Genomic DNA, 25,306 nt, shown 5'->3' with positions numbered 1-25,306 from the left:
AACATTTCATGTTCTGCAGCAAAATAAGTGCATTACTGCCCTCTAATGGTGGAAGCTCAAAGATGACCAGGCAACTTTGACCATGTGTGATGTTAATCTGGGCTGAAGTGAATTCACTTAATTTGAAAGGACGAACAGAGTAGTTAAATAGTATAAACCTTCCTTCATGGCTGATCAGTTAACGTTGCTCACATTTATACGGCAGGTTTTAATTCGTATGTGAAACCCTTGAACATGCCTCACTGTGGAAGCTGTTTCCATGGAGCTGTAACATCACTTGTCTAAAAAGCATGGGATAATGCACAGCCTGCCCGCCCATCTTTACCTCAAATAAACCACAGACTACATACTCAACTGCTAGCAAACTTTAGTGTTGCCAAGCAACAAAACTCTTATCTGCCACCTACACATTATGGGATGTGTGGGAAACCAGTGTTCATGCCAGTGTAACTATAAAAAGAACGCATGTTAAAGTATCAGTTGTTAAATGCATTTACTTTAAGAGCCAGGCCATAATGTTGGAGTGTTGAAGGTTAAATTATTAAGTGTGCTGCAACTGTATGATTTTACACAGGAGAAGGTGACAGTAATTACCCACGGATGGCATTTTCTGGCGAGTGCAGTATGGGTATTTTATTAGCTCATTTTCAAACAAAACATTTTCAATCTAGTGGCATTTTAAACACAAACTGCCACTTTCATCAAATTCAAACTCATTCATTTTGACTTTTTAAAAATTATAGAAGGCCACCAACATAAATATTCCCAGCAACATTAGCATGGATATAGAGGGATGTCAAATAAGTAATAAATGAGTTAATTTCTGAAACCCAGTTGATAAAAGGCTGAACTAATCTCTAACTAAAACCAAGGCTGGCATTCAGTATTTATCTTATCGCTTTGTGGAGTATCCCTCTTACAAAGGCATTGATATGGAAACAAATACAACAACCAAAATTTTTCAACTGAAAAAATGAGGATGTCTCTTCAGAGTGAAATATACACAACAAAAAAACAAAACAAGTCTTTTCACAGCACCACCAGGTAGCTTGTAGTCATTCCTCGTGCATGCCTTTAACTTTTCAACTAACACTGTAGGGTTCATGTTGGCACAATCCAAGAAAGCAACTATCAAGGCACAGGGATCACTTAGTGAAGGAAGCATCATGCGACAGAAGTAGTATTGACCTTTCTCCATTAACCAAGAATTTAGTGCTTTTTGGAAGTTAAGTTCTGCATAGGCTCAGATGTTTTAATCAGACTTCTATGTTAATTTTAGTAAAGCGGTACTGCAGGGAGGAGGGGTTGCGCAGCAGCAACATTCCTCTGTGTTCCATTGGCTGGTTGAGGAGGGTGTTAAGGAGACCGGCAACGCTGACAAACCCCAGAGCCTCCCCACAGCCTGCAGACAGGGAGAAGTCACCCTGAGTGACCCAGCCTAGAGTCACCCGGGAGCAGGAAGAGGTGACGCTCGGAAGAGGATCCGGCCACACGCCGAAGATGAGTCCTGAGGATGACGTGGGGGTTTCAGATGTGGTGGTGTTTGGATCAGTGGCAGAAAGAAAGTCTGACTTGTTGCCATCAGTCTTATCAGAAGAGGATTTAGCAGCTTTCTTGGGGCCGTTCTTTTTGCGTTTAATCCTGCTTTTAAAGTGGTCTCTGTGTGGGGGCTCCTGGGGGCCGCTGCTCCCGGGCCCTTTCTTCAGAAGCTGTAGGTCCTCTGTGGTTGGCACACACACCATGGCGTGGAGTTCTGGTTTACCCTTGGACAGCAGTGACAGACGCACCCACACCAGACCCATCCCATGTGCTCTGAGAAACGATGTCACAGCTGAACGGTCGAGAGGCGGCGCCTGCCCAACACGCCACGGCCTCTGACCTTTGGACGTCGTGGGTCTGCACCAACCAGAGAGCAGCCTCAGAGACTTTATGTTCCTTGGAAGCATAAAAACAACCAATATCCACTTATGAACACGTGATTAACATTCAAAAAGGAAAAGTTGCATTTTCACTGGCCCCATTAAGCACCCTGAGAGACATAAAATTTGGTTGAAGAACATTTTTTATTCCTAAAGCTGAAAACAAAAAGGCAGCCAATGGAGAGTGAAAATCAATTCAATTTTTTTCTCATAAAGTCAGTCATTACTCAAAGCTTGTGTGATTGTTTTATGACGATAGATGCAACTCTTTCCCTCTACTAATCTATTTGATGTATTGCAGCAATTTAAGCCTGGATGTACTTTGGGTATTCTCATCAGGGACATTATGATGAAAGGGAGGTGGAGTGGACAAGTGCCATGCATCAAGCCTGTCAAAAGCTGCGCTGGGGTCTTTTAATAAAAAATATGAGAAGTAGTACATGATGATTAGAGCCTGAAGCCCCAAAAAACAGTGTACATTTCTGCTCAAGGGACCTTTAAAAGTCAACTGCATTAAGATTGTTAGAAGTGTGATTTAGAAGTGCAGGATGTTAAACGTCTGAAGGGAACTTGGCTTAAACCTGCAGTGGGTGTGTGTTTCGAGTCAATACTGATGAGTTTATTTTCACAATAAGACAAGGGAGATGATGGAAAAAAAAGAATAAATCTTCAGTATATAAAATAAGTAAAGACAAACACTTACCTCAGTACAGTGACGCGGCTCTGAGACCTTCTTCCAGCGATGTCTCCATGTGATGTCATCTCCACCTCCATCACCGTGGCGGCTTCTGTTGTGGTTTGGGTCTGGCCGTCTTCTTTCCTCTGCTCTCCTCCTTCCTTCAAGATAAGCTCCCACTCCTCGGTCAACTGTTGCCATGGGCAACGGAACGGAGCCAGACAGCCGTGTTTTATGTAATTGGTCCTTTTGGCGGGCGGACGCCTACAGAAGAGGTCAGAAGGTCAAACCCTTGTCAAACTGTTGGGGCAACCCTGCCAATTTCTGTAACAAATCATGACTGCTGAGCAGCAGATAGTAGGGGAAGAGCAGCGCGCAGCCTTATTACCATCTCATCTGCATGGTGGGAAATATCTGCATAATGGAAATTAACTGGGGTCAGAGCTGTGAGTGCTTCCCCTCTATCAAACCCTCTAATCCACTGACATTATCACCACTGACTTAGGCTAGTGAATATTATCTTTTCCTAGCAGCTGGAGGTACAGTCATACAGTAACAGACCACTACAAAGCAGCTGTAGTTTAACATGGTCTCAATTTCACCTTAACTTATTTACATGAAAACAGTTTCCTCACAGTTTTCAGTATTTTAAGTTACCATAGTTGATTAAAATAAATTGTCAGTAAAATGGACCATTATTCTGGGCAAGTTCTTAAGATTCACTGTAAACAGTCTTTACTATGTTTCCAATAACCACGCACACAAAATTATTATTTTTGGTTCCTTTCCTGCCTAGTTTTCAGCCGACCTTTTAAACTTGTACAGGAGTTCTGCCTCCTGCTCCTCCTGGAAGTGAACGCCTGCAGGGCAGTCTGGGTAATCATGGGGGAAGTGGGGGGTTCCTTTATTCTGAGAGTGTTTCAGGCTCATGTTCAGCCCTCCAACGCGAACTCCTCTGTAAACCTGGCAGAGGCAGAAAAGAGTAAACAATGGATTTTCAGGGAACTTGACATATAAAGCAAACCAGAGGGTTTCTAGTCTGCCTTTAAATTTCAAGGTACATTAAACATTTTCACTGCGCTTTTCCAAACAAAATGGAACTGCCCCAAAGCATGGACGAGGCATGCAGGCCAACAAATAGGAACATCTTTCACAGAGCTTTCCATACAGACATCCTCTGTGTTATACACTAGATACATGCAGCCTCACAGCACCTAAGTGAACATATGTCTACAACATGTCTAATACAGCCAGTGTTAGAATATGTCAAATGTTGCTGGTTTCAAAAAACCATAAGATAGGCGGCAGCTCCTCAGAATGAAATTGATATTTTAACAGCGTTTTCACCAAAGTTAAACCAAACTTATCACTGCTACTAAGGGGGAAAACAAATTAGTTCCAAAACCACTACTTTATGGCAGAAATGAAATGATAATTAAGGATGAATCATTGAAATTCAATTAAATAAAAGTGAGGTCCCATGCTACTTACCAGTGGGACCCAAAAGGCCATGCCCCATCCTTTAGGAAGCAGCAGGTCCCATCCAGCACCCCAGGTGCTCATCTCATGTCCCACCTGCTTGCCAGGCTGGTGAATCAGCAGGATGGGGACTCGGCTCTGCAGGGGAGTGGGGCTTAGCCTGGACCCCGGCACTAGCACCTCACGTCTCATACGGTTCAACGTCTGTAGGCAACACACAAAAAACGCTACAGGCAAAAGCAACGTCTGAGCTCATCTGTACTTTCAGAAATAGCGATGTTAGTGTTAGACAATGAAGAAAGCGTCAAGATAGTTATATTATATTATTATTACTTAGTATAATAATCATGATTACAGTAAGACATTTCTACTACCTGCTCTGGTATCTTGTTATCAGTGACGTTGTCCCGGACAGACTGCTCCCACAGGTAACTCTGACAGCAGTGTTCTGCCACTCCTTGCAACATCAGGTCCTTCCTCTTCTCTTCGTCCACCTCTGAAACAAGCGCGCGCGCACACACACACACACACACACACACACACACACACACACACAGTGTGCTCCTGAATGACTAACATCACTGGTGTCAGCAGAGACATATTAAGCTCTCAGAAACAGTAACATGCTATAATAGTCCCTTATTTACATATGATGCACCCTAATTTATGCAGGTGGGGTGACTAAGCCTGAATGGATAGTTTGGCACAGCAAAATTAGCATAGCCTAAATACAATACAGAATGGAACATAACAAAACATCAGCCACGTTTACTGGCTTTCACAATGGGAGCCCATGGTATTAAATCTTTCCCATTAAGTACTAAATATGACATGCAAGTTTAAAATAGGGTTAAAAATGCTGTTTTGTCACAGAGCATAATTTTTTTTCATTTCATTACATTTATGTAATAAATATACATGTCATTTACATGTTAATCTGTATGAGAAATAACGAATGGTTATAATAAAAATCATCCACTTTGACTAAGACAGACGTAATCACTATAAGAGTCTTCCACAGTATTTTAAAATCTATAGTCAAGTCATTCCCCCCCCCCAAGGCTCTGAAACGCATGTCCAAATAATTAACCGATCTAACTTGATCATTTTAAGTGATAACACAATGATGGACCGTGATGGACTCTGTTGTCTTAAAATATAGTCTTTAAAAGAAAAAGAATATTATTTGTTAAGGTGTGAGCATAAAAAAATGTTGATAAACATTATTTTGTAAAGAAATGTAAGGAAGACAGGAGACTTATGTTTACCCTACAACTCATTCTGATGCCTGTTACAGGTTCACTGTAAAATGACCTGTTCCAGTTGTTACTCAGCAGCATTAACAAGGTTAATCAGTAAACGTAATTCATGAAACAGGTCTTGAACTCCGCCCATGTGGTGGCATAAATGCAAGGCATGTTTTACAGAAACTATTGGCTAATGTGGCTGCATCCTGATTTACAGTTTAGGTAAACTCATGTTATTACGCTCCAAAGGGTGTCAGCCAATCAGCAGCTCTGTTTTAAAAAATTCAACTGAGAATTTCTCTCATAAAAGTAGTGACAGCTCCCGCTGCCCTCCTTTTAATACTAAGAACCGTTGTGAGAAGGAGACAGAGCTTTGGCCCCCAGTTTGTAAGAGGTTTTCATCATCTTGTGGATTACATGTCACAGACTTGAAGAATAATTGTGGTTATTTTAGAGCCAGGCCTTATTTTCCTGGCTGCTAATGCTGATCAATCTGCAAAATACAAGCTGGTAAATACTAATGCAAAGCAAGAAATATCTTATATCTGTTTTTTAAATTTGATAAATTTAAGTTTGTAAATGTGACATGTCCGCTGTGTAAAATACAAGATGCCTTTCAATTATGGTTTTATAAATGAAATTTCATTTTCCTTGTATTTTTAAGTTTGCTTGTATTTGCCTTGACCTCATGTTATTATAAACTAGAAATGTGCAAACTGAGAAAGTTCTACATTGAAGAGACTGACAAAAATATATTCATCAGCATTGAGAAAAATTGTGAGAACAACCAGAAACATAAAGGCTCTGGTTGAAATCAACCCTTTATCCATTAAGCATCTCTTCAAAGCCAGTGAATCAGCTGTTGTCAGTCACTGAGGGTGAGTTTTGAGTACAGGGCCCTGCCAGGATTTGAACCTGGAACATCTGCATGGCCAGGCAGAGGCCCCCCAGAGCACAGGACCAGAGGTGTACTCTCTGAAACAACCTCAGGACCAGAAACAACAGACTGATTCTGTGCTCAGCTGTACATGCGTCTTATTTAATGGTCTGTTTTTCTGCTGGCATATATGAAGAGGTTGCTGCACTCTGTATGACACGTCCACATCAAGAAACAACGCATGATAATTACTGAGTGATTCAAGTCTGGGGAAGTAATCTATGATTTTCATGCCCTTTTAACCTTGTTGTCTACCTGTAAAGTAACTACCCACACTATCCACTGTCTGTCTGGTAGGTCAGATTTTACCTTGTGCCTGCTTTACACAGGGCAATGCTTTAACCTTCTTTGTTGGTAAAGTCAGCCTGGGATCATCTACAGTCAGACCCAGCACTGTGCCTGGAGGGAGCTCTCCAGTCGAATAGACACCTGGAAATACAGAGTCATGGTTAAATAAACATGCATGCAAGTCAAAAAGTAAGTACTAGAGACCACAAAAAAATTCACATTAGGAATAAAAAAAAAAACAAGACACCTTTCAGTATGCGAAAGACATCAGCTTGTTGTTGATGCAGATTCATCTTGCTCGTGTCTTTGCAGTGCTCAGGCCACCAGAAGGAAGAGGGCAGGGATTTACTCATTTCCTAAAAAGCCAAATAGGACTCAATTAAAACACTGTTCTTATGAGTGAAATGCAAATATGTATGTCAGAGGATTACAAACACCACAATTCTTACATCACAGTCTGTAGCGGCTTCCAAAGTTTCTGCCAGAACACAATGGGACAGTGGTCCAATCAGGCGATAGCGTACTATCTCCATTGTGAGATCACTGCAACAGATATTTCAAAAAGTTAAAATAATTCCCATCACAAATTGGAGTGAAAGTTATTTATGTAAATTTTACTTAGATTGTATCTCCGTGAAATTCAAATTAAACTAACTTCATAACTATTCCAGTTGAGCTGGACTTCCAGGTGACTGGAGTGGTGGGAGATCTGGTTCCATCGCCCAGGATTTTCTTGGCAGGTGGTCCACTGGCATCCTCAACGGTGCGCTGTCTCTTTGTTCCAGTTCTCTGCTTGGCCTCAGGGGTCTTATGCTTTGGCTCTGGTTCTAGGGTGGGAACAACCTCAGCAGGTGTCACCACTGGAGCAGCTGGAGGAAGTACAGCCTCACACTGGCACACAGTTTGAAACTCAAAGAGAAGGTCCTGCAAGGAGCACAGAGTTACTGGAGTTAACAGCTGCATCTGCATTCGCTATCATATGTACTAAAATTAAACCTTTCAGTAAAAAAAATTATGCTAAAGATTTATTCTAAATACAAAGTGTTTTAGTTTTCATATTCAATACAAAGGCTTTTACACCGCACCTGTTTAATAGTGGGATGAGCCCAAATCCACAGCTGTCTGTGGGTTGACCCCTGAGTGCGGGGTCTCCAGAGGAACGTGACAGGGCCCAGGGGCTGTGAGGGGTACTGTCCCGCTCTGTACACCACCACACTGCCCTGTCTTCGCCCCGATAGACACAGCGCTGCAGCAAATGTAGGACCTGGAAATACACACAACATGCACATTAATCCAATTATTCTATAAAACTTTGTTGCTGAAATTTCTTATTTGAATGAACTTGTTGATCAGATTGTGTAGTTCTTAGCAGTATACATATTACCACTCAAAACTCACAGCGAAAGGTTGCAATGTGAAAATATTTCCACATTCTGGGTATTTTTGAGCAGATAGTTAATAAAGACAAATGTGTATATTTGTGATAGGATGTACTCTCACCGGCCTCCTTGCTGGTCATCTGTGACAGAGAAGCCAGCAACTTGTCTTCCGCTCCCTGGAGCTCTATGCAGCAGTAGTAAGAAAGGTCCTGTGTCAAATAAAGAATATACTTATTTTATAGGCAGTAAAATACTGTAATTACAATCCTAATATTGTGCCAAAAATTTACCAACCCACTGTACAATTCTGTGAAGATTACCTGCAGAGGCAGTGGCTGCTCATTGCCCTGTAACAAGGTCGGTAGCATTTGTATGTGGGTCTGTCACCAAGGCAGTAGCCCCACTTTTTAACCATGTGGAAGCGCTTGGCATGCCAAATGTGTGTCTCCAGCCACACGTTCTTCCTCTGGCGGCGGTTATACTCCAGCAGTAGATTTCCGTGCCGGCGGCGGGCCTTGCGGCTCTTGTTCTTTGCCTGTTCCTTCTTCTTCTTCGAACCGCACTGGAGACTCTTCTCTCGCTGGGGGAGGAGGAGGAAGGAAAAAGAAATGTCAATAAACACATACAGGAGGGTATTTAACCTTAACCTTTAAGCTGCTAAACGGGAACATTCAGAACTTTACCATTCTGTTGGCCACATCTCTCAGTCTGCAGGGGAGCCGCTTTGTGTTGTGGCTCATGGCCCGTCTCCTCATGTGTCTGGGCAGGATTCCAAAGACATGGCAGCTGCCCGTTACATTGGTGGCGGCTTTCAACATGACGCCCACCTCTGCTGCCCTCGCCCTGGCAAAAGCTCCAGCTGTGCAGTGATGGGAGCGAAGCAGAGGGGTGTCATTAATCTCACTGTGACACTGCATTTGCAGTAGGGCTGAACAATTAATCAAAATTATGGCTTACTGCAATTTTCAAATCGCAAGAGGAGCAATATTTGTTAAAAGGTGTTGTGAGTGTCAAGATACCGTTTTCAATTAAAGAGGTGGTATTATGCTTTTTGCCTTTTTCCCTCTCCTTTATCGAGTTTATATATTTTGTGCATGTAATAGGTTTGCAAAGTGAAAAAGCTCAAAGGGAGTTCCCATCTCCCACAGAAAACTCTGCTCTGAACTGCATTAAAACAGCTCGTTTGCAGTCCAGCCGCTTCCCTGTGACGTCACAGGGATGAAAGTTAAATGTGCCTCATATAACGCTCGCCAAGCAGCTAGTCTGACATGCCCTCAAAAACACCGGTGGAAAAACACTGAGCTGCAGCACACACCTCTCCTCTCCCTTCCAAACACTAGCTACCCTCCAGGCAGTCAATGGACATAAAGTTGTTCCTGTGATGTAGAGACAGAGCTCAGTTAAAACTTTGTGGATGAAAGATACTTTTGTTACAGATTAATAACTCACTGCTATGAAACTCTTGCTCCAGTCCGTGTTGCTAAACTGATAAGGGGATATACAGCTGAACCAAAGCCATGTTTACCGGCTTCTTAATGACCCACCAATCTCTGCTTCTGATTGGCTAGTCGTCCTTAAATAGGAACTGCGCAAATGCAACTCTCAACAAAGATCATGTAGAGGCCAGATGTATCACTCCATTGCTAAAACGAAGCGTTCAACACACAGGGTGAAAAGAGGAGCTGCAGCAATGTGCAGTATGACAAAAATATGGTGTTTTTTGAAAATTAAACCATGTAAACCAGAACAGGTTTACATGGTTTAATTTAGGTAGGTGCAACCCCTAAATAGGATTTTGAACCTGAAAATGAGCATAATATCACCTCTTTAAATATGGACGTGCTTCAGAGATGTCCTGGCCTACACATATTATTCTACAGACTTAAGAATACATCTTTGTGTGGCTCAGATCCTTGCAAATATCACACCATAATTAATTTGTGAAAAGGAGAATAATTTCGTAAAAACGATCAGTCCCCCTAGTATTGCAGATAACTGCAGTTGTAATATCAGTCAAAATAATTGCAATTAGATATTTCTTCAAAATCATTTGTACGAGTAGGACAATGTCTTTACCAGTGATGTACTTCGGCATCTCCTTGGCGTAGCCTCCACCATCTTTCTGGTGTCCACTCACCCATCCGCCCTTTTGGTAAGGGCTCTTTGGCCGTTCTGTAGACGGACGGATGTCAGATGGACCATCATCACCACCTCCACCTTTGGGATAATCACTATTGTTGTCATTTCAGATTCATCACAGGTAAAAATGAGAATGCGTCCAAGGCTGGATTACCAACCAGGCAACTGCCCTCAGGCCACAGATCCTCAGGGGCAGCAGCTGTCTCTGTGGCAATTACTCTGTAGTAATCTGATTTTTTCAATGTTTGTTTGTTAATAAAGCATGATAAAAACAGAAAAGGTAAGGGTATTAAGACAGCTCCTGTACTTCATATTTACCTATTCATGTGGTTCTACCTAGTTTTAAACACATTTAATGTTCCTGATGACATTATGTGTAAACAGTCTTTGCACATCACTAAACAAATAAGTGTGTTTGTGTAATTAGAATATTTCAATAGGATTTGGCGTATCTGACTGGCGCACAGTAAACCTGGGGTGGGGTAGTACAGCATGGCAGCCCACAGCTTATTTGTACCCAGACTCCTCCTAATAAAAGTTAATTTGACCCTGAAAATGACTCATAACATCATTCCCTTTAGGTAAACTGTTCTCTCTTTTTGCTTGCCCTTTTGGTTTAACTGAAGACAGTAACATTGGAACTGACAGGGACTCCTGTATATATGAAGCGATGTGTTTGTTAAACACTGACATGCATATCTAGAGGTAAGTTCATGGAAAGAGAAAGAGTAGGGAAGAGGGAACACACAGCATTACAACAACAAAGGCAGATACACATTGGACCAGAACTGATAAACAGAGAGGGCGTTAGGTTGGTACCGGTGACCGGGGTGTCTCCTCCGTTCTGTGATCTGCTCTCCACATTGGGAGGGTGATACTGCACACTGGAGGGCTGGTTCCTCATCTTCTTCTCCCGTATCTTCGCTTTAGCTGCAGACATTTTCTACACCAAAACAAAAAGGCACGCTTCAGTTACCCCGACAGACAGGCTGGTCGCTAAACGAAAAGCTGAGAGACCTCAAACACCCACATGACTTGCCAAAATCTGACATTGCTAACGTTAGCTGGCTAGACACGTTACTTCACTAAACGTTTGAGTGTTGGTTTAATTAACAAAAACACAAATACGACATATCTAAAAAGTAAGTAGAGAACGGATCCACCGCATATGTTCACCTCTAGATTCCCCAATATGCTTGTAAGCGCCCTCTCTTTCCCCTGTTAGCTACCATGTGAGTTTTCCACACGCTGGTAGACGTGATGTTTGCTTCCGGATATGTGGTGTTCATGGGATTTATAGTGGATCGGCGCAACTAAAAGTTATAACACAACACAACTTAATTTCTCTTTGAATTATATCTTCTTCTTTTTTTCACGACTAGTCTTGATTTCAGCATACAATATTTATATGAATCCATAAATGGAGTCCGCTATCCGTTAATGGAGAATAAAAAACTATGTTGCGCGTCTAAAACATCATTTACAGTAAGCTCTCATTACGTAATCCATTGATCGTGTAGCTTTTCCTTCTTATTGCTGCTTTCTGTCAGAGATCTTGTTTCATTCACCTAGTTTGATTACATAGATTCCCAGTAAAATGTCTACATTAATCAGGAGGATTATCAGCACAACAAAAGCTCCTGCTGCCATCGGCCCGTACAGGTGAGGAGCGTTTCAGGCAGTAACAGCTGGCCCACGGCACACAGCAGACGCAGTAGCAATAAAAAACAAACATAGAAAGCATGTTAACAGTGTTGGTAAGATTTTACGGCTTTCATCATTTCCTCAATATGAACATACAGTTGTGTTTAATTGCACTGTGGAGTTTGCTGTGTCAATCAGTAGTCACTGTGAAGGAGCAAAGTACACGTTTTTTGAATTGCACTTTCAACTTTGTTAACTATGAAAGGCTAAACTATTGAGATCAACAGCAAACTGTGCTTTCCCAATGCAACTTTCTACCTCCGTCTTTGCATGACAATGTTTGGATAAATTGTAGGCCGACAGCTTCTGTGTGACCACTGGCTATCAGTATAACAATATATTTTACATTCAGCATGTTAATGGACCTTAATTGGGGGAAATGAGAAGTTCTCTAAATCTATAGTTTGTCTATGCAACAGAGTTGTGTATGCTAGACAGATAATTCATCAGAATCTTTAAACACCTAGACCTGCAGTCACAGAAACAATTGTGAAAGTACATAAACTCAGTAAGTAACTCAATACAAAGTACAAAGAGACATACAAATACTTTTATAAACCAAATATCTGTTCAAAGGTCTGCAGTGAAGACCAGAAAGGACAAGCAGATCCCACACTCTTTCTGCAAGATTTAGCAACACAGCCTTTAATCCCATTTATACGATCCTTTGTTTCTGTTTGTTTGTCTCCCAGCCAAGCAGTAGTGGTAGATCGGACCATGTACATCTCAGGACAGCTGGGGATGAATCCTGCCAGTGGACAGTTGGTGGATGGGGGTGTTCAGGCTCAAACCAGACAGGTGACCCACCATGAAACACCCTTCATCATTCTTTCATTCATAAACCACGAGCACTGCAAAATGGGAAACTAGTTGGGAAGCTTGTTACTCCACTTTATTCTGTTTACAAAGGTAATCTCTTGTAGGTGTCTCATATGCAATCCATCAGCTGCTACTGTATAAATACAAGCAGTATGTAATTTGAATATATAATTTGAACGTATATAAATTTGAGCCTTACTTTAGGAGCTTCCTCTCATTTCAGTCTCAAATTCTTTTTCCACAGGCCCTTGTGAATATGGGTGAAATCCTTAAAGCTGCTAGCTGCGATTATGCGAATGGTGAGGAAAACTTTACTGTCTGAAAAGTATTGCATTTTGTTTGATCACTTTGAAGTTCACATGGAGGAGAATTCCTTTATCTCAGACCTAAACATACATTTTGTCATTGTTTCCTGCAGTTATCAAAACCACAGTGCTCTTAGCTGACATGAACGACTTTACCAAGGTCAACGAAGTTTACAAGCAGTGTGAGTATCATTGATTCACTTCCACAAAAAGCATTTTTTATTTGTAACATCTCATTGCTAAGCCAGGGTAAAACTTCGTAACAGGCCTTCTTGTGACTACTCAGGCAAAAGCTCATCAATTGTATCTTGCAATATAAACTTTGCCACTGGGTGTCAGCACAACCCAGAGAACCTGCATTCACCATCAGTGTCTTAATTGCATCCACGTGTCTTTTCCTTGCATCTTATTCCCTCCCGCCGGGGATGCATGGAGAGACCTGCACATACTGGTCGCTGAATAGGTGATGTTTCACTTAGTTTGCCTTGAAGCTGCCTAATCATTGCCTTTCTGTATACTGCTCTCATGCACTATACAGAAAGGCAGGATTCATTGGTTGCTTGTTTTGAGGGCTCATCTATGGTTATGTACTCTTTATCTATTCACTGGAAATTATTTTCCATAAAATCAATCAAGCTTACCTCTATATTTGACTGTTTTTGTTTAATTGTTATGCATTAATTGGCTTTGTATTATAAATATGCCAAGAAAGATCCAGAGCAAGTACGCTCGGAGGTATGAAACAAGTCTTCAGAAACATGGCTGACCTAGTCACTATACAGATACAGGGACTGCTGACGTTTGCTGAGTCACTAAGCAGAGTGAAACCTGAGCTGCTGCCGCCAGTGTATTAGGCCTTTAACTAAATGTCAGACAACATGCCACATTTGATGCTCCACAGGCAGCCGAGAAATGTTTTAACTCCAATTACAAAGCCCACATGAAAATCCAGAAAGAATATGACTTTTGTCCACATGCACCATATTCATTTCAGTTTCATTCAAAGTAGTTTTGTATAAACAAAAGGATTGGTAACAGGGGCACCACTATACTCATTGATGCTTTTGGAGGAAGTAATTATAAAGAGGAAAACAATCTGCCTTCATCTATGAGCAAGGTGTGGCATAAAAAATCTGAATCCAGGCACTCGAGTGGATTATTAAGAATAAAAATCCCATAAAAAATATGGTATAAATATGGATAAAAATACACATATTGGCACTCTTGCCTTTCTCAAAGTGTGTATCACAGTTCTTTTCATTTATTCTGGCTAATTAGACTTCTGCTCAGGTTGAATACTGGAATTACATTCTAAGTTCTCCCACCCTAACAGGTTTCACAAAACTAATAGGACGTTCAGAGACATTTTAATCAAGCGTGGTCTGTACACGCCCTCACAGTCTTATTAAAAGCTCTAATCAAGCAAACTAAGTGAAAACAGACGTAAGTACTATTTTGCTGTAGCTCATTACATTGCATTTCCCAGTATTGCAGTGTAAATACAGTACAGTATATTACAGTACGGCAGTATATTGTGTTTGCAGATAAATCAAAAACTTTGTTTTGATGTGAGCAGGAAATGATGGGATAAAGCTGAAACATTGGAAATATTCGCAAAGAGAAAGCAAAATGTTTTCCCAAAGATTAAATATTTTAATTTTACATGTTTGTTAGCCCATGCTGTTACATTAACTTAGCTGGAAAAGCACTGGTTTGGCTTACAACACTAATGACTGCTTGTGCAGACGAACTGGGACAATGAAACACATCCCCTAATTAGTGTTATTAGTTACACCTGTGCTGCTCTTGTTGTGTGTGCAATGAAAAAAGCCTGGCAGCAAAAGACCAAGTTTGGAGTAATCCTAAAACATAAAACAATCTCAGAAATAAAAAGTTGGGAACAACTCCTGATCCCTCCTGATATATAGACTACTGTCTATATATCAGGTTGTAGTTTTTCACACAGTGTTTTTTTTCACTTACCAGTTGTGAAACTTTGCCAAAGCTCGTACCAACTTGTCTAAATATGTGTGTTTGTAACCTATTGCCATTAAATGTGCTGCTATCTCTAGTCTTCAGCACTAACTACCCAGCCAGAGCTGCCTACCAGGTTGCTGCTCTTCCCAGAGTAAGTATTCGATGAAGACTTACGCTCTTTATCCATGAATTCTCTAGTGGATGAACACTGTGTTGTATGTTCTCTCTCTCTGTCTCTTCCTAGGGTGGACTGGTTGAGATTGAAGCAGTCGCTGTATTGGGCCCTCTGACCGATGCTTCCTAAAGTATATCTATCAAGCAATAAAAAACCCGTGACCACTACTCCACTACTTAACAGTATGTGCCTGGTTTTATAGACCAGTCAAGAGTTGATCAAACTAAATTCCTGAATAGCACTAATTTCATTACAGATGAATCATATTTTGTAGGGCATTAAGTGATTAAGTCCTGTCATGAACACCTTGCAGACTAACAGCAGTCAGGCTCTAACGTTCTCCTCTCTCATTAACATTGATGAGACGTGTTTGGAGACAGCAGTGCATTTTAAATTGCTTCTGCTAACATTTCACTTTCAATGGCTGAGAAGTACAAGCTTGTTTGCTCTTATTGAATTACACTAGCAGTCATGTTGTCACCAGCCAAACCCCTGGCAGTGTATCTTCTCTGTTATTATGCCAGATGATGGATGATCAAATATAACTCAGTAATAAATGTTTTCTTAATTTGCTTAAATGGTTATTTTTTTTCCTTGACATGAACAGAACTATATGTAGTTTGTACACTTTCTGTGTTTCTTCTTCCTCAGTGATTGGTTCTTAAATATTGTTCTATAATATATCTGTTGATGCCGCCGGGATGGTTAAACCATATAATATGAAGACGGTATGTGTTATGCCCCAGATCATGGTCAAAAATAGATTATAGATTACAGCAGTCCTGCTCTAACCAATGTACTAATGAGTTGTGGCTTATACTATGAGCATAGAGAGTTCATTGCAAATATTATTTTGTTCATTTGACTTGACAGAAAAATCATCCTAAACACTCTAAAGAAAGGGCATCCACGTGACTTTTGTTCTTTAAAACAACACATCAGCTGAGTAAAATAATTAGCTCCTTCAGTCTAGTCTAAATCAGCTGATCCAGCCTTCATTGTTCAATGTGCCTGTTAAGTAATGAGAAATGTTAAGAACATTCATGTTTTCTTAAATGATTGCTCACCTTGCTGCTCCAGGGTCACACACTGCATTATGTGAATGATACAGTATAATATTAAGTGAGTGGCATCATCTCAAACATGGGAAATGAGAGATAATGTGGGGTCAGGTCCAAATACACAACTCCAAACTGTATGTTTGGATAATGTCAGTGGCCTACTGTCACTCATCAGCAGCTAGTTGTCACACATTAAAACACAGACCCCTTTAATTTAAAAAAAAAAGCACCTATTTTAGTGGGTAAACTTTTATTCTGTACACTAGGTTAGCAGAATCATACACAAAGCTCAGAAAATGGATATATTACAGAGAAACCGAGATGGAAAAAAGTTGTCAGACATAAAAACAAATGTGTCCCCACAACGTCAATCACATCTTACACAATTAAAATAACTTTTAAGACCTACAGTTTTTCCTACATTTTTGTTAAACACGGCATGTAGAACTAATGATAATGTAAAAATCATGTCCACTAGGTGATCTTCTACTGTGCTCTTAAACCAAAACCAATGTGCACATGACATCAGCGTAGCAAGGCCTAATGATGCCTATAAATATATATTTGGAAATGCCTTTATTTTCAGGAGGAGAATTTTAAGAACATCTGCCAGCTACAGTACAGTTGCACAAAATGGCTTCATGGAACAGCAAGATGACATATCAGTACTCATCTGCAACCTCAGCCTGGCAGTGATTCATTATGTCAGTTCTACTCTTTTGCATGTGCTTCGGATCATCTGCATGCATTTTTTATTCCTTACTAAAAAAACAAAAACATTTATTCATGGAATCTAATAAAGTGATATCAAAGAGATATTTTTAAGGAAACGTGGATTTAACTTACAGTAGTTACTCAACATTTAGTACTGTCATTCATATTAATTAAATTACCCTTATTAGCAAGGCTGCAATTAAATAATGTGTAAACACCAAACAAAAATGTCAATTTCATATAGGTGATAAAAAAATTGCAATTAAGCTGGCAGTGTAAACCCAGCCATTTGTTGTTCATCCAACCAGTTTGGTATTTCTCCTCTTGTCACCTCTTTGCATAATTTTATTCACAGTTGTGTTTGGCTTGTATTCCACAGAAGCAGCTATTTTAAATAGTCAAGGATTCACTTAGCAAGCATGCTTCCCTAGTTCACATATTTCAAGATGTCATTGCACCCTCTTGTCTCATGTAACCTGTCCCAAGTGTTTTTAAGGCATTTTCTTTGCATAAGCCTGTGTGTAGAGTGTGTTGCTCCAGGCACTTAAGGTCTCAGTAGAAAAACTTAAAGGTTTATATTTACAAATGTAGGAAAAATCCTGATCTTTCCTAAATGACATGTTATTAAGGCACCATGCTTATTAATAGATCTGGTTTACAGTTTGGTGAGCGCTGATGAGACAATACTGAAAATGTAGCGTTTGTTTCTTTATCTTCTTTTTCTTCCAGTTGCCTCACAATGGTGGCTTTGGGGTTTTTGTTATTTTTGGTGAATCTCTTCTCTCTATAAGAGGATAAAGAATAGAGTGAGATGATCTTAAGACATCTGACATGCACTTCCACTTTTCGTATTCAGTGTTTTTATTACAGCAAGTTAGCAAACATTAACTGTCAACTTTGTTTAAATTTCTTTTGAATCAAAATTCACTCTTCTGCTCCATGCGCCCAGTTTTTACAAAAACTGATCCTGCAGTATTTGCACTGGGTTAAAATGTGGTTTGCGGTTGTGCTCTTACCCACTCAATCCTCCTTTTTGGCTTTCTCACTCTCCGTATCCTGAGAGGCCTCAGTTGCAGACACCACTGCGTGCGAGCACAAACACACACACACACACACACACACAAAAGAAGAGATCAATACGTGAGATTTTTATTCAATACAAGCTGAGTCGCAGTCTTTCATGCTGAGGACACTTTGAGCTTGTCTGACATATGACTTAACCATCTCCAAACTGAAGACATAACTGCTGTCACAATGCATCACAGGGGAGAAAAGAAACGCAAATGTTCCTTCTTAACCACATCTGGTCCAGCTGACCTGGCTACCTAGTGATTTACCTCTCAACACACACACACACACACACACACACTGGCATGCACAGACTATAGCCTCCAGAGAGAAAGTCAGATAAAGGTTATGCAATATGTCTTAAACACCAGAGCAGTATTCTGCACGTGCTGCCTGGCGGGGCCTCTCTCCCGGAAAGTACAGCATGTTCTTTGAGAGTCAAGAGTAGGGTGCCACTCATGCAAGGAAACTGACCACTGCAGGTACTGTGCATTTAATGAGTTGGAATTGACACACTGATTTGAATTGTTTCAATAGCCATTTCTTTCCCAATAAAGTCAATAACTGTACACAGTAAATATGTGTACAATACACAGTTTACAATTATACAATTAAAAATACTTTGAATATCTCAAAGAATTTAATCAGAGAATCACTTTGTAATGAAAAGGAGTAACATTTCACATATTGTAGCCAGGCAAGTAAAACAGTACTGCCGTGTCTGTATCTGTAATAAAGACAGTACTGACAGAACAAATGGCATCACCACAACACACTCACACACTTACTCAGTCACTCACTCATCGTCAATCACAGGGACCACAACACACACCAAATTAAATTCAACTGATGCAATAGTGTAAAAGCGAATGAGGATCTGAGTAGAATAATAGAAAGTTATCACAAACACATGACGGTTGGCTGAATTTCTCTTTAAAATGTGCCCTGAAAATGTTTTTACACGTTTGCATGATGACTGGAATCCAGTCAGGCTTGTAGAGCATTTACACTGACTTATGTAATTCGACGCAGCAGGGCACGACACTTCACAATAGAGTACAATGAGTGAGAGCTGCGTGACTGGCGCTGTTGTGCGGACAACATGCTCCTGCTATAATTGACACACTCAAGACAAGCCTTCATTTCTCACTCTGAGAGTGTGTGGCTGCTTTCTATTTCTCACACTGCGTTATCTGTTCAGCCTCACAGTTCAACAGTATCCTGTTCATCCAGTCAGCTCCAACCAATCACAGGAGACAGACAGGAACCTATGTAAAGGAGGTTGAATGGTTTACTGAGAGGTTGGTGTTGCTAACTATGTGTGTGCGGGTTGGATACCCTTCTTAGTTACCAATGGCAGCACCTTTGAGGGGGTGATGTTTTAAAACTGTCTTTAAAGAAAACAATCTTACTTTGGCCCTATGTGTGGCAAGAAGACGGATTTGCTGGTGTGAGATGTGAAGGACAAGGATGACCTACGTGCACAGTATATTGTTTGTTCTATCTTTGCACATGCTTAATGCTTAGTGCATGTTTGCATATTTTTCCCAGCTATTTCAGCGAGTGGCAATGCTGAACTGTTTAGAGGGCTGACAGTGTTTGGGTAGAGGTCAGTCTCTGGCCTGTCACAATTTGTCAATCATGCCTTTTCAAGCATGTTAAACATGGTATGATGCCTTAAAGTCAAAGTTAGCATGACAGGTTTGTCAGGAAATACGTTTGTGTTATATCAAGTAAATTCACTGAGTCATAAACTCCCTCAAGACATAAAGCACTCTCCATAACAAAGGCAGACATTCTCATTGCAGTGTGCTAACTGTCACGTGTAGAATAAAAACCTCCTTTAAATAGCTAGGTAGATACTGTTGTGGGAATCTATCCGTCTTTCCATTGTTGTTGTAAAAGGATTACAAAAACAGGGGTAAATAAATCATTTCTTTATTTGATTATGCAAAGCAAACAATTTAAAATCACTGTAAAGAAGCAATAGAAAGATGTTAGAGTTTCATACCTGCAGGTGAAGGCTCAGGGACTGGAGCTGAGGGTTCTTCAGGGACTGCTGGGGTGGACTCAACCACAGGAGCTGTCACAGTTGCTGCTGGAGCTTCTGGGGCTGCTTCTGAAACCGCTGGTATAGATGCTGGAACCTCTGCCTCCTGGACTGGCTCAGTAGCAGCAGATTCAACTTCTGGGGCTGGAGCAGGGGTGACCTCTGTAGGGCATTGTGCCACCACAGCGACAGCAGGAGGTACTGTTGCCTCCTCAACGGCAGGCTGAGGCTCAGCTTGGTCCTCAACTCTGACAGGAGATAATGGAGGCATCTCTGGAATAGTTGCTACAGCAAGCTCTGTATCTATTACAGGCGCTGCTGCCTCTACAGTTGCAGAAGCCTCAGTCGGGGCTGAAGCCTCATCTGGTACTACACCTTCAACTGAGGCTGCCCCTGGTGCTGGTGCTGAAGCCTCTCCTGGTTCTGAGGATTCACATGGTCCCGTTGAGGCAGTAACTGGTGTAGCACTGTCAGTTGGCACTTCTACCTTGACAGGAGCAGCCACTTCGGCAGGGGCCTCAGCCGCTACAGCCGCTACAGCTGCTACAGACGCGGCCTCTTCCACAGCCACTGGGGCCTCTGCTGGCTCAGATGCAACAGGTTCAACATCAGGGGTGCCAACAACCTCAGGAGAGGCTTCAGCTGGCACAGCAGCCACCTCCTCAACAACAGCAGGGGCCTCTGCCTGCACAGCTACAACAGATTCAACAGAAGGGGCCTCCTCTGTAGCCTCAACAAGTGCTTTGACCTCTGGAGCGGCCTCAGCTGGCACAGCAGATGCCTCCTCAACAACAGCAGGGGCCTCTGCCTGCACCGATTCAACAGAAGGGGCCTCCTCTGTAGCCTCAGCAACAGCCTTGACCTCAGAATCGGCCTCAGGCACTACAGTTTCTACAGGCGCAGCTTCCTCCACAGGGAGTAGTGCCTCCTCAGTAGCCTCTGGAGCTGGTTCTGCAGGGGCGACAGTTTCTGGCTGAGGCTCAGGTGGAGCCAGGAGGTCTTCCCCAGAGCCAAGATCCTCCTGGGCCTCCAGGGCTACCAACACGACCTCTGTCTCATCATCAGCTCCTGGTTGAAGATCATCCGGTAAGGCAGTCTGCACAGGCAACTGCATCTGGTCCTCGATGGTTTGTGCATCTTCTGCAATGATCCCGTTTCTGACTGCTGTACATACAGGGAAAGAGAAGCTTGATTAGGATTTATGGCTTCTCACATTTGTAATGACACCATTTTTATCAGCGTTCATAAATGCATCCTAACTGAGACACTCAACCATCCATGAATCAATCAGTTATGTTTCTGTATCTTAATTTCATGACTAAATAAAATGTGTTTGTTTATTAACTGGTTTCAATATGATACTATACTAAATGTCTGTGTCATTTATATATAAGCACAACATAATCCTTATGAAAAGCAATACATTTATATGTGCATGTGGACAATACTTGTAAATTCCTAAAATTTCTGTTTCACCAAACAATAAACAACACAGCAGAACAGCAGATTAACTCATCGTGGACAGCAGGAGACAGAAAACAAAGCAATAAGGCACACTGAATGCGTGCTAGAGAAAACATCCTTTAATTTCCGTAGTTGAAAATGTAATATATAAAAGCCTATGTTTGTATAAAGCCCTGACCACACACAAGTCATTCTCAGAGGAAATAAAATACACGTGAGAATGGCTTTGCTTGCTTTTGGGGAGACAGCCTACCTTTGTTCTCATTCCCTGACCCCTGCTCTTATAACCATGGGTGTGAACAAGCCATCAGCAGGGCTTGGGTGAAAATAACAGTAGATGAGGAACAACAGAGGGCTTGGATACTTAAACTCAAATGTCAGGAACTGCAACATACACCTCAGTTACAGGAATCACAACAGCCTAACAAAAGCTTCTTTTAAAACGGTTTCCCTGAACAGTATATCACAGCTAATTTCTTTGCAAAAACACTGGCTGGACTGTTCACAAATGAGACGAACCAGAAGGGTTCAGATAGCTGAATGGGTGGATAGTTTGGACGCTGCAGCTTCCTGATTTTATTTGTCTGTCACAAGTGGTGAAAAGAGCAGAGTGATGGGTGGAAGGGAATGTGACGGCGTGGCAACTCCAATGAAAAGGAGCCAGTGGAAGGACACGTAACACAGGAAAGGGTGGAAATATTTCTAAAAACATCACGTTTGAGTTGAGAGTGTACAAGTGTAAAAGCAGAGGTTTTGTAAGATCATTTAATGGCTTTTGACTTAACGAGCTTTCCTTTTGTAGGTTTCAAACATGTTCATCATCAGTCTCCAGAAGTTCTTTAAGCAGAAATCTGTCTCATATATCAACAATCACAGAGAATACATAGCTGCAAAGGACAGAACTGCTGTTGAAAAGTGTGAATGTGTATTCAGAGACAGCTTCTCCAGGCATGGATGACTCGTGTGTCAACATGATTTTGCAGCCAGAGATGACAGACATCCCAGTCACAACAGTGCCATGGCTGGCCAAGAGCATAGTGGGTAAGGGAGGGGGACAGATAGGGGGCCCAGACAGGGGATGGGACCAGTGGTGGCTTGGATGGCATACAGCTGGTTTGTCAGACAGACTGTACACTGTAAGATTTTAACCTCCACCCATTCAGCCACATTTAGAGAAGCCTGCCTGTTCAAAGAGTACAATAATTGGTTTTCTTGCTGGGGTGATGTAAGAGCCTGGAAAGAGACTCGTCCAGGTGACCATAGCTGGCTGTCTGGGGAGACAATGCCCTCACACAAACATCACACAGTGACATAGTGGAAGATGGAAATGCTGTACATGAGTACAGAGGAACTATGCCAGGTATAATAAGTACATAACACTTATTTGGGCTCAACATCAGGCTCAAAAACTATAAGCCACATCTTTTCCTTAATCAAATTAAAGTTTTAACACAACTTGAGCAATCACATGCACAAAGGAACACTTTCTAACAAGGGCAGTAACTGTCATGTCATGTGTATGTGGGGAGAAGCAATGAGAACATACTTTACAGTCAGCTGTGCCTGGCATGACATAGCCATGTGCCAGTAGGTTGGACCCATGAATGGACAATCATGGCCTGTGTCTTACCCACTGTGTCTCCAGGTTTGAACACAGAGTCCATATGCAAAGCCCAACAAACCAAGGTGATCACTTACAGAGCATGACAACATGACACAGAGCATGACGTGTTAAAGAGCTCATTTTCAGGTTCAAAATCCTATTTAGGGGTTGCACCAGAACAGGTTTACATGGTTTAATTTTCAAAAAACACCATATATTTTTGTCATACTGCACATTGCTGCAGCTCCTCTTTCACCCTGTGTGTTGAAGGCTTCGTTTTAGCTTGTCTCTAAATGATCGTTGTTGGGAGTTGCACATGCGCAGTTCCTAGTTAAGGACTACCAGCCAATCAGAAGCAGAGAGGAGCGGGTCAGCGAGAAGCCGGTAAACAGCTTCGATTCATCTGTAGGCTACATGTTGCCGACCAGCTTGGCAACATAGACTGGGGCAAGAGTTCGGAGTTATTAAACTGTAACAAAAGTATCTTTCACCCATAAAGTTTTAACCGAGCTCTGTCTCTACATCACAGTAACAACTTTATGTCTACTGACTGCCTGGAGGGTAGCTAGTGTTGGGAAGGGAGAGGAGAGCTGTGCGCTGCAGCTCAATGTTTTTCCACCGGTGTTTTTGAGGGGGTGTCGGATTAGCCGCTTGGCGAGCGTTATATGAGGCACTGTGATGTCACAGGGATGAAAGGGAAATGGCTGGACTACAAACCATCTGTTTTCAGGCAGTTCAGAGCAGAGTTTTCTGTGGGAGATGGGAACTCCCTTTGGGCTGGACTTTGGGCTTTTTCACTTTGCAAACCTGTTACATGCAAAAAAAGGTATATAACTCAATAAAGGAGAGGGGGAAAGCCAAAAAGCATAATACCACCTCCTTAAGATGCAAAATGTCCCATGCAGAGGAATTTCAAAGTGTTCTGAAAACATTTGGGTTCTTTTCAAAAGGGCATGAACCTCCTAGCCCATCATCTTCCTCCATTGTTTAGTGTGAGCTTTAAATTCCTGGAGCGACTTTCCAACACTCCTTATCATGCATTCACAGATGATAATCTAAAGCTTTGCATCCAAACTTTGGAAGCATGAAGAAGGTGCACACTATTTTTTGGGTGTCATCAGTCTCATCAGCTAAATATCTTAACAAATCTCTCAAATCAGACAAATGCAGAGTGGCAGCACACAGGTAAAGTTGCAACTCTTGCCTGGGGCTGCAGATGGACTGCTAAACACTCCCAGCTGGTTTTCACACAGTGCTACTGTAGAGGTTGTACGCAGTGCTTGCTAAGTTCTACCAGTCTAGGTCCATCTACACATAAACGCCCTATTAGATTTATGAAATGATTTTGAGAATTAAACTTGATCATACTGTGTAAGGAGTCAAGACTCCTTCTTGTGTCTCATTTCATCAATAAATCATGCAAGGCAGTTTACAGCTTTAAAAAAACAAAACATACTTGTAATAATGGACGTCAAGAAAGAAAAGCCAACCACTTCTGAGCATTGAAGAGAAAACGTGTTAACATGAGCAATTCTCTCCATGAGGTACTGTAGTATGCTGTGCAGCAGAGCAGAGTCAGAAAGCACACAGTGTTCCAGACCAACCGGCAGCAGTCACACACACCTCAGCAAGACTTGACTCAATAAAAGTAACAGTGACAAGGGAAACTGTGCATTTAACTGTGCTGTGTATTTAAAAAACAGTACAGCTCATACTCACCAGGTACAGCACACAGAAGTGCCAAAATAAATGACACTTTAAAACACTTGATCACTGCTTACCCACTGTGTCTCCATTGCTCTCCTCTGGCTTTGTGCCTGGTCTTTTCTCTTGATCAACAGTCTGTGCACTGGAGGAGGAACACCCCATGTTTGAAAAAAAGAGTTGAGATGAATAAAAAAAAACTTATGATAGAAACAAACACAATTCCCACTGCTCTCTGTTAGCAAAGACAGACACTGTCTAGCAGTGAAAGCATGGGCAGCTACAGCTCTTCAGTTCCTAAGAGTAGCTGGGCACCACTATCTCCCCTAGTCTCTCTGTGTGTTTATGCATGGTCTGCTGCCCTCGTGCCCCAAACAAAAATCTGCAGTGAACATGTAGGCTAAGCAGTGCAGGCACTACTGCTGAATGTTCCCTGACTGTCCCCTGCTCACAGTCACACTATTCATAAAGGAGGGGGAGGCAAACATGTGTGCTTCAAGTGAGTGTCCTCCCCTTTATAGGAGTGTCCCCTCTGGAAGACATCCTCCACCTGGTGGTAATGTTTAGGGTAGCACATGTACAATGTTTGTAGTATATA

The 25,306-nt window shown here is 41.7% G+C and overlaps 3 protein-coding genes across 3 annotated transcripts; 1 reads left to right on the top strand and 2 right to left on the bottom strand.

Moving 5' to 3' along the window:
* Positions 1–602: 602 nt before the first annotated feature.
* pop1 (POP1 homolog, ribonuclease P/MRP subunit) lies at positions 603–11,374 on the bottom strand. The gene is made up of 16 exons (XM_038712220.1): positions 11,241–11,374; positions 10,884–11,007; positions 10,002–10,142; positions 8,609–8,784; positions 8,255–8,505; positions 8,047–8,144; positions 7,632–7,810; positions 7,202–7,470; positions 6,996–7,089; positions 6,794–6,902; positions 6,568–6,687; positions 4,449–4,570; positions 4,087–4,278; positions 3,404–3,558; positions 2,623–2,859; positions 603–1,935 (listed from the first exon to the last, which is right to left on the bottom strand). Exons 2-16 carry the CDS (start codon positions 11,002–11,004, stop codon positions 1,257–1,259), a joined length of 2,943 nt encoding a protein of 980 aa, XP_038568148.1. The 5' UTR covers positions 11,005–11,007; positions 11,241–11,374; the 3' UTR covers positions 603–1,256.
* Positions 11,375–11,563: 189 nt separating this feature from the next.
* Positions 11,564–15,622, top strand: LOC119898071 (2-iminobutanoate/2-iminopropanoate deaminase-like). The gene is made up of 6 exons (XM_038712219.1): positions 11,564–11,726; positions 12,461–12,566; positions 12,832–12,886; positions 13,006–13,074; positions 14,965–15,020; positions 15,114–15,622. The coding sequence occupies exons 1-6, from the start codon at positions 11,662–11,664 to the stop codon at positions 15,171–15,173; spliced, it is 411 nt and encodes a 136-aa protein (XP_038568147.1). The 5' UTR covers positions 11,564–11,661; the 3' UTR covers positions 15,174–15,622.
* A 716-nt stretch (positions 15,623–16,338) lies between these two features.
* On the bottom strand, positions 16,339–25,160 carry LOC119898069 (calphotin-like). The gene is made up of 4 exons (XM_038712216.1): positions 24,786–25,160; positions 19,899–21,101; positions 17,836–17,901; positions 16,339–17,603 (listed from the first exon to the last, which is right to left on the bottom strand). Exons 1-3 carry the CDS (start codon positions 24,871–24,873, stop codon positions 17,840–17,842), a joined length of 1,353 nt encoding a protein of 450 aa, XP_038568144.1. The 5' UTR covers positions 24,874–25,160; the 3' UTR covers positions 16,339–17,603; positions 17,836–17,839.
* Positions 25,161–25,306: the final 146 nt, after the last annotated feature.

The sequence above is a fragment of the Micropterus salmoides genome, unplaced genomic scaffold (assembly GCF_014851395.1).
Source record: "Micropterus salmoides isolate LMB-PRFRI ecotype aquatic unplaced genomic scaffold, ASM1485139v1 Ms_hic_scaffold_11, whole genome shotgun sequence".
Classification (NCBI taxonomy): Eukaryota; Metazoa; Chordata; class Actinopteri; order Centrarchiformes; family Centrarchidae; genus Micropterus; species Micropterus salmoides.
This window is presented reverse-complemented; position numbering and strand designations above follow the sequence as displayed.

Bases quoted from the DNA above. Each gene is read 5' to 3' on its own strand.
- LOC119898071 (XM_038712219.1), top strand. From the start codon at position 11,662: ATGTCTACATTAATCAGGAGGATTATCAGCACAACAAAAGCTCCTGCT. The intron at 11,727-12,460 runs GTGAGGAGCGTT...TTTGTCTCCCAG, and splicing joins GCTGCCATCGGCCCGTACAG to CCAAGCAGTAGTGGTAGATC. The intron at 13,075-14,964 runs GTGAGTATCATT...TGCTATCTCTAG, and splicing joins CAACGAAGTTTACAAGCAGT to TCTTCAGCACTAACTACCCA.
- LOC119898069 (XM_038712216.1), bottom strand. From the start codon at position 24,873: ATGGGGTGTTCCTCCTCCAGTGCACAGACTGTTGATCAAGAGAAAAGA. The intron at 21,102-24,785 runs GTAAGCAGTGAT...CTGTATGTACAG, and splicing joins GAGCAATGGAGACACAGTGG to CAGTCAGAAACGGGATCATT. The intron at 17,902-19,898 runs GTATGAAACTCT...GCTCGCACGCAG, and splicing joins CCCTGAGCCTTCACCTGCAG to TGGTGTCTGCAACTGAGGCC.
- pop1 (XM_038712220.1), bottom strand. From the start codon at position 11,004: ATGTCTGCAGCTAAAGCGAAGATACGGGAGAAGAAGATGAGGAACCAG. The intron at 8,506-8,608 runs GTAAAGTTCTGA...CTCCTCCCCCAG, and splicing joins GAGATGTGGCCAACAGAATG to CGAGAGAAGAGTCTCCAGTG. The intron at 2,860-3,403 runs GTCGGCTGAAAA...CCTCTTCTGTAG, and splicing joins CTCCTGTACAAGTTTAAAAG to GCGTCCGCCCGCCAAAAGGA.